The sequence below is a fragment of the Centruroides sculpturatus genome, unplaced genomic scaffold, assembly GCF_000671375.1.
Source record: "Centruroides sculpturatus isolate CEXI.00-Female unplaced genomic scaffold, Cexi_2.0 scaffold3753, whole genome shotgun sequence".
In the NCBI taxonomy this organism is placed as follows: Eukaryota; Metazoa; Arthropoda; class Arachnida; order Scorpiones; family Buthidae; genus Centruroides; species Centruroides sculpturatus.
Window position 1 is genome coordinate 1 of NW_019387838.1, and position 8870 is coordinate 8870.

The window sequence follows — 8870 nt, forward strand, 5'->3', positions numbered from 1 at the left end:
ATATATATATAACTTACATACATTAGAAGTATTGCAAGCTAAAAAAGGAATTTTTGATTAAAATGAAACATTTTTAAAATGACGTAATATCATCAAGTCGCATGTTTCAAACTTAAGCTGAACTGACAATATTTCATCAGGTCATCGTAAAAGGGTTAACTGAAGGGTTGAAAGCAATATTAATGGATAATAATCTGAACAAGCTTGTTTGTTTAAATTCTGATGGATATGGCAAAGTTCAGAACAAAGAACTCCAGGACAAAAAAACTCAACCTGAAAAAATCTTAGGCAAACATTGCATAATGCAAAATTCCTTGTAGACTTCTTTTACAAATACAATAGCATTCTGATTTGTACAATGAAATTTAAGGAAAGACCTGAAGATATTTTAACAGCATACACAACTATGTTCTTTTAAAAGAGTCACATCGATACACAATACTCTCAGTGTGACCAAATCGGACTTTTAAGTCTTCAAAATCACATTTCTTCAGCTTCTGACATTCCAAACAGAAAACAACTAAATGCCACTCACTATGTTGAACACTCTGGTTTGCATGTATTTCTCTCAAATAGTGTGCTTGATACAATATAATAAAATTTTGTTCTGTATATTCAGATACAGAAAACTAAAATGTTATTTATTATAGTAAAAAACAAAGTAAAATATTTTAAACACATTTAACATTTTTCTGTTAATTATAAATAGCTACATAAGTGTCTATGCAATCAACTAAGACTACTTGAGATGGATCATAAATTTATCTGAATTTCATTTTACATGGTATTTACTAACACACAATTACCAAGTAAAATAAGACCATACAGTGGGTGTGCCTAGATAAAGCAAGCAAACTCATCATTGGCTTGTTTAGTTAGCTGCTTATTACCTAGATGCACCCAGTATATATTCACTAACTAATGTGTTTCACTTCTATATACAGATGTAATTTTCATCATAGAATCTAAAAACTGTGTCCAAGGAAAACCTTCCTATAAAAATACTATTATGTAATAATATTTACTAATTAAATTGAGTATTACCATTACATCTTCATAATCATCATCATCGTCATCATCATCATCTTCATTTTCATCATCATCTGGATCAGGCAGTTCCTCTTCATCTTCCAGATCTGCCAACAATGTAGTAGCACGACAACTTTCTAAGAAATCCTGTTCGCTCTCACTTGATGTAGATGTTGTGAAGCTCATTGTGAGACCTTGTCCAAATGTCATTCCTGTAGCTGATGTGGCTGTGCTGGTGCTTACAGACTGGCTTCCAGAAAGTGTTGGTATAGTAGTTGTCCCTGTTAAACTAGGATAGCTCTGTGCAGTACTTAATGAACCTCCTGAAAAGCAAAAAATTATATAAACATACAAATATACAAAAGTAATTTAAACAAATTTAAAACAAGGGAGGGATTTATCCATTTCTGCATATGACACATTCTTGCCCCACTTCCAGATCTTTGCAGTGTAATTATTAATAAATTCCCTTCAATAAAAAGTTTTAAAAGAATTTGTTTATATTGAATCAAATTTGATTCAAAAATTTTTAGTTAAGAAATTATAAAGAAATGTCAATATATTGAAGTGCCATTCAATATTATACAATATTTATAGTTTTTTTTTTCTTTTCAAAAAAAAGTTCATTTAAATAGTATTTAGTCACGATCACTTCAAAGTGGGTAATTAATTTTAATTAATTTCAATTAGTATGGAAGGGGAGTGAGAGATGCAGTGTTCCTAAAGAAGGTAATGATGGCGATACACAGGTATAATGTAGCATACCTGGTGCAAGATGATTGGTAAGAGCAGATGAGTCTGTTGATGACTCATTACCAACCGGTAGCTCTCCTAGTAGGTCAGCAAGTATCTCTATGGATAAGAAACAGGTCACATGCAGTCAGGTTTTGTCTGTTACATGGTGACTTGACATATGAAACTAATAAACTGGTTTAAAATCACAAAACACACTGCAAATTTCAGTTAATAATTATATCCATCCCTTTATTAATGTTAATAATATTAGTGAAAATATAAAATAATAATTAAATTTCACTGACCTGGGAAATTCGACGAAAGAGCCAATCGCACAAGACTTCCAACATTATTAGAACCACGACTGAATATTGACGAATTGCTACTAATATTAGTTCCACTTTCTCCCCGATGGCGTGCAGTCGCAGCAAATGTTTCCAACAAACTGACATTACAGTCATTTGCATTAGTATTAATTGATAAATTTGGAACACTAACACTCATTGCATTTGTTGTATTAGAGCGTCCATTTTGAGATTGACATTCAACAATATTTGGATTTTTTGTAGAATATCTTTGAGAATTTTCTACTATTGCTGCTGACTGAATTTCTTGATTTTGTTCTGAATGACAAATTATATCTTCTGATTCTTCTCTTGTTGGAGACAGCCCTACAGCTATTCCTAAAGATGGTAATTCACTGGCATGTACAACAATTGCTTGGCCTGAAGTAATACAAGCAGAGTTAGGTTGTTCAGATGTTCTTGTTCGAATTACATTACCAGCATTTTTTCCATATTCTTCTGAATTTTCATCTTGTTGCTATGAGATATAATATACAGGTAATTATATTGCAAATTTAAATGGATTTAGAATTAATAAACCAACATTAAACCAGAATTTACATCTTATTTAGTATATTTTTGTAAATTATCATCTTTTTTAGATTAAATTTTGATGCTTAAAAAAAATGTTGTATGTCAAATAAAAATGATTTTATCTTTTGTAAAATTTGTTTTGTGTATTAAATACTCTATAATAGCTACTCTAAAATATTTAGAGCATTGTGCTTTCTAAAACCTGACTTGAATTTTTTGTATGTGTTTCATTACAACAGATTAAATCTAGCATTTAATCAAATTTCTTACTTATTCATTTTATTCTATAAGAAAATCTATATAACTCCTTACAAATAAAATATAGTAAATATAAATTTAGTTTCAAATTTAATCTTACATTATGATGTTGATCAAACATTAATATAAAAACAGATATGGCTGCTTTATTTAGCATCCAAATCATCAAATATATTTGTTTATGTAACTTAGTAAATACAATTCAAATATTTTTGCAATTTAAAATTTAGTGCACTAAAATATAGAAACAACACTTTCAGATAATTGATGCTCTTGATATAATAATATAAATTAAAAATAAGTCATTTAATTTGTCTATTGATTCTAGTTAAGAGTAAACACAAACATTTTGGAAAGCATTACTATTTCTTCCAAATCAATTCTTTACAGTCGTTTTACCAATTTCCATCTAAACTGATTACATCTTACCCTATTTGATTTTCTGCAGTCTCTAAAAAAATAAAGGTTTTAAAAAGTATATTTTTAATTAAATAAAATTTTTAACCTTATTTATACTGAATTTGTTGATGTTGATACCAATTAAAATTTCACAAATTTCCTCAAAAAAAATCAAGTACTTTTGTTTATATTACTTTTTAATTTATTTAATGTAGCTGGTTTGTTTCCCAAATTCTGGCACATCTTACATGTAATAATTCACATATACAAGTACAAAACTATTGGCTAAACATTTCACAATAGTCATATTATATTTCAGTCATTATTTTTTTATGATCTCTTAAAAACAGGTACCATCTGAATTTCCAGTATTTTAAATTATCATCTAAAAAATATGTTATAACTGAAACAATATTATACTTTTGTAATTTAATATTTCCTTGGTTTAAATCTTTACAGGTTTCATGTTTTGTTACTATTAGACAAGATGTAATAACTTATTGTAAGAGCATAAAAATTTATTTTACTTTAATTTATTATTGATATAAGGTACCAATAATAAATAAAACAACAGTAAAACAAATTTTCCTTTATTTATAAGATGATATGTATACAAGTGGTATGCTTTATGAAATTTTAAGAAAAATATCTTCAATGTTTAAGAAAATGCATTACTGTATTAAAAATATCTGAAATTACAAGGTTTCTAAATAATTGTTTGTACCGTATTTAACTTCAAATGAAGTTTATAGAGTATGCTAGATTAAACAAGGCCTGTTTACTTCTTTGTTAGATATAGAATTTTTAGGAAATGGTAAAATAAATACATATTTTTTAAAACAAAATATTTTTTTAATGTAATATATCATAGTAGGGTAAAAGAATGAAAATAAATAGTTAAATGTTACCATCAAAACTACAATTTTTTAAATTACACATTTTCCCCCCTAATAATTTAATTATCTAAATACAATACTAACAGAATTATAAAACATTACTTTTTGGATTTTATTGTATTAAAATACAAGAACTTTGTAAACTTTCAATTTTTAGAATTTTAAAATAAGTTTATAGAACATAATTAAATATTCTAATAAAATGTAAAGTTTATAAAATTAGTTTATCAATACGTTCTTTTTCCAAATAATAATCAAAATACTTTTTTATCTACAATATGCATAATCTACTTGAAAATATTTTCCTTTATTTCAACTAGCTTAATTACATATTACAATAGAAGTTTATTTATCCACTGAAAAGTAGCTGATAATCCAAAATTGTCTAATAATAATTTGGCATGCTAAATATTCTGCAATTGAAATTTTCTTGAAAATGTGGTGCAAATCAAAGCAGAGGAAGGCAATAAGAGCTGTGCACATTGGTACATGTTGGGAGATCATGTGTGGAAACAAGAGCAAAGTAACAGAATCTCAGGTGGACCTCAAACTCCTATGCAGTGAAATTCAATAAACTGTATACAGTCTACCTTGCATTGTGCTGAACAAACATTGTTTCATTAGAGCTAGCATACATTTTATGTTCAGTAATATATGTAACTGTGTATAAATGTTGTATTTTCTTTTCTGTAGGTCAATGTAAGAACAGTGTACCTAAAAATAGATTTCTCATACTCAGAATGTGTGTAGATTTTTTTAAATGTATGTATAATAAATAAATCTATGAAAAATTATTTGTACATGAATCATTGTGAATACAAATTTTGTGCAATACTGTATTCATCAACATATTTGCTGGTTTTTCAATCAATCTTAACAAAATAGTCATGCACCCATATCATCTTCAGACTTATTAATGAGCATTTGTAAACAAATTAAAAGCATATAGTAGCATGCCTTGATACAAAAGCTATAGCAATGTCTGCAATGTTCAATCATATAGGTACCAGTTCCTTACAATCCTTCCACTAGGTACCAGGTACCAGGCCCAATAGGTACCAGGTTCCTTACAATCCTTCCACTGATTATTACAGTGGTAACCTCACTTAACAAGCACCTCTCATAACAAGCAAAGCAAATTGTAAAAAAATGACTCATCTAATGAACAGCATTTCACATAATGAATTACAAAGAAAGGGGATATCCTGGATTGTGCACATGCTACATCAGTCTGTGTGTAGCACTCGTTCTTCTATCATCTTAGTGTCGCTTATGATCACACATTTTTCCAAAGTTGTGTTCAGACTTATTACATATAAACATCAACAACCATAGCCCATTATATAATAAACACACTGCAGAATATGCCAAATTCTTGGGCTATGCAAAGGCTATAATTAAATATTAGAAATTACTGTATTTCTACTTCTTTTTTGCAAATCGAATTTGCATTCCAGGTTGGTTCATTCTGCGCTAGAAGAAAATGATGACGATGATTCACGCTCCATAACAATTTATATTGTATAATTTTCTTGAATAAACATTATACATAAAATATTTGAGTATTTTTTTTCTGGCATGGAACGCATTATTGTCTTTTATATTAATTTATATGGGAAAAATTGTTTTGCTTAACAAGTATTTCACTTTGAGTAACATTTTGGAACAAATTATGCTCGTTAAGTGAAGTTCCACTGTATTTTTGTACATAATTTTACAAGAAACTGTATACACAACTTGAGGTATGTAACTAAAATAAAAATGAACTAAAAGTAAAATACTCAAGCTAATAACCAATTGAATGCAAATCAAAGGAAAACCAAAACAAGTCCAGATTGAGTAAAAAATCCATATAAAAAAAAAAAAGAAAACAGATACTGTACATATTTTTCCACATTTTTTTTCATTTTTTCTTGAGGAAATTTGTTATGAAATTTCCTTTGTCGTCACTGATCTGTTTGTTTACTTTTGGCTAAGTAAACAAACAATACTTTACATACTTTAAGGCTTTGTAGCATTGCTTGAGCAGCTTTGGCTTCTTCATATCATTTTTTTCTAAAGCTACTTTTAGCTCCTTATTTGCTTTAAAAAGTTTTTCACTTGTTCTCTTTTCTGTCTCCATTTCTTTGCTTAATTCAGATTGTCTTAAAATTTATCAATAAATTGTTTTATTTTCTATACCTCTTCCTTTCGTTTCTCTTCCATAAGCTTATGCTGTTCCTCTTCTTTTTGCTTTTGAGTCATTTTGCTTTTTATTCTTTTCTTCCCATACAAGAAAACATAAGTTGACCTTGTTAATGCCATCAGTTTCTTTGTAATTGATACATACTCTGGTTTATTACCACATTCCTTTAATACATCTTGCACATTGAATCTGGCATTTAGCACTTTAATCCATGTGTGTCTTGTTATCTATCAAAATTCTTTCAGACTGAGAAAAACCTCTTTCCACATCCACACTTCCATGAGATAAAGTTAAAGAAGCCTGAATGACTAGTGACATGAGGATATTTCAGATTTCAGAAAGAGTTTTCAGAGTAAGAAATGATTCCCAATAAACATCTATAGGAGTATTTTTATTCTGCTCAGTAACTTTTTCAGCTGCAAGAGTTTTCATTCATCTTGAAGTATGTTTATTGACATGTCCATAGAAAGGATATTTGCTAAGCTCACAATGACTATACAGTTATAGTTTGAATTTTTTAAATTCTGGTTTTAGAAATCCTCTTGCTTTCAGAAACCAGAAAAAAAAAACTGTTTATGGAACACTGCTGATACAAGCACTAATAGCAATGTCTCTTTGAGGAGCTTGCAGGCTGAAATGAAGTGTCATTACATACAATGACAAAAAACAAGTATCTCCTCCTTTTGGAGTCCATTCAAGGCATTTTGAATGTGCTGATTGAGAACAATTTCTTTGAGAGACAACAAATTGTTTTACTCAAAGATTTTCTTTACCTCCTATATTGCTGTCTTATCCACAGTCTTCACATCAGATTTGCAAATTTTTCCTATGACAGCAAAGCATTCTTAATTTTTCATAAAGTTTGAATGAGAAGTTCCTGTCTATAAAATGTGTCACTGAATTTACCAGAGATCAGCACTTGAAATAATAAAATGCAATTGGGGTAAAGAATGAAGCAATTAACTGACATAAGAAATAAATATTTTGCAGGTATGACATTCCAAAAAAAAAAAAAAACTTCAAGAGACTGGCAGTACAAGAATTGCAAAGATAATTTTGTCAATAAGACCAGCATCCAAAACAAGCTACAATGTTCTTCCTTTAGTATAACTGGCTCAGGAAACATATCCATTAACAGTCTATAATTCAGATAAGCTGTCCATTCCTATAAAATCATGGTATTACACCATGAGCATCAATCTGTATATATATATATATATATTAGGATATCAGGCCAATGACAATGAGTAATAAAAATTTTTCATTCTTGGGTTTTGAGTGTATATAAGGTGTACCTGATGTGTAGAGTGTACTTATTTCTATTCCTAATTTTTGTAATATGATATAAAATAAGAACACACATCTTGGGAGGAGAACAAATTTACTGATACAAAAATATTGAAGAATATGTCCTCATCCCTGAATCAAAACCCATGTATCACAGAGCAAGGGTAACTTAAACATGTCCATAGCAATTTGTATTTAGAAAGTTCAACTACAGGATACAATACTATGTTTCTAGACTCCACAGCAAAAATGACATCTGTTAAAATGGAAGTGCTTTCAAGAATGACACCACTATAAATGGTAGTGTTTTCTCTGAATATTTCTGATGTTTTTTCTTCTATTTCAATAATAATGTATATTTTAATCTACATTCTCATAATGATTGTATGTTTAATTGTTGAAAGACAAATTATAACGAAAAGTAATCTAATATTGAAAATAGGAAAACAAATATTAACTGCAAAAAAAGTAACCCACTTGCAGCCCTATTAATTTTGATGGTCATTCACAGAATATTTCTTATCTAGACAGATAAAACCATCAAATCAAAGTTTTTCAGACAAGTTTTAGTACATTTTTCCAACAGGTAAACTTCTCTGTAAACATTAGTAATATTCTAAAGGCATGATAAGCAGTTTCCCACTTTCTTAAATGCTTATAGTTTGGCCTTATTGAATGCACTTTATCAGTTCCTATCTTCCAGTAAATATTTTCCTTTTCCAAAAAAATTTAAATTTTTTCTCATCTAAAAATAGATCATTATAATAGCTATTACTGTTAAAATATGTAAATATAATTCCCAAATATGAGATACAACAACTGCTTATGACATCCATTATCTTGTAAGAACTGGAATGATTACTAATAAAATTCTGCAAATATCTATACAAAATCTTATTTAATTGTATTAAATTAATAATGTAATACACTATGAAAAAAATATAGAAAATAAACATTTATATCCAACACTAAATACATTTAGATTTAATATTTTGTTTGTAAAAATTTATATATACTTACTCTAATTGTCAAAAATTCAGTTGATGTAGCTTGACCCATACTTGATACAAAGGTTTTGCTATTTTCTGAGGTAGCTTCTAGTAAGCTTGAGGTAGAACTACTTTTACGACTTGTTAAAACACTATAAAAATTTTTGAACATATAATATTAACAGCATTATTAAATGTGTAATTATCTTTATAT

At 28.4% G+C, this 8870-nt stretch overlaps 1 protein-coding gene across 1 annotated transcript; it reads right to left on the reverse strand.

The window, feature by feature from the left end:
• Nucleotides 1-85: 85 nt before the first annotated feature.
• Nucleotides 86-8829, reverse strand: LOC111616660 (E3 ubiquitin-protein ligase HECTD1-like). Its single transcript, XM_023358047.1, has 4 exons — nt 8688-8829; nt 2070-2586; nt 1795-1881; nt 86-1352 (listed from the first exon to the last, which is right to left on the reverse strand). Exons 1-4 carry the CDS (start codon nt 8826-8828, stop codon nt 994-996), a joined length of 1104 nt encoding a protein of 367 aa, XP_023213815.1. The 5' UTR covers nt 8829; the 3' UTR covers nt 86-993.
• Between the last annotated feature and the right edge of the window lie 41 nt (nt 8830-8870).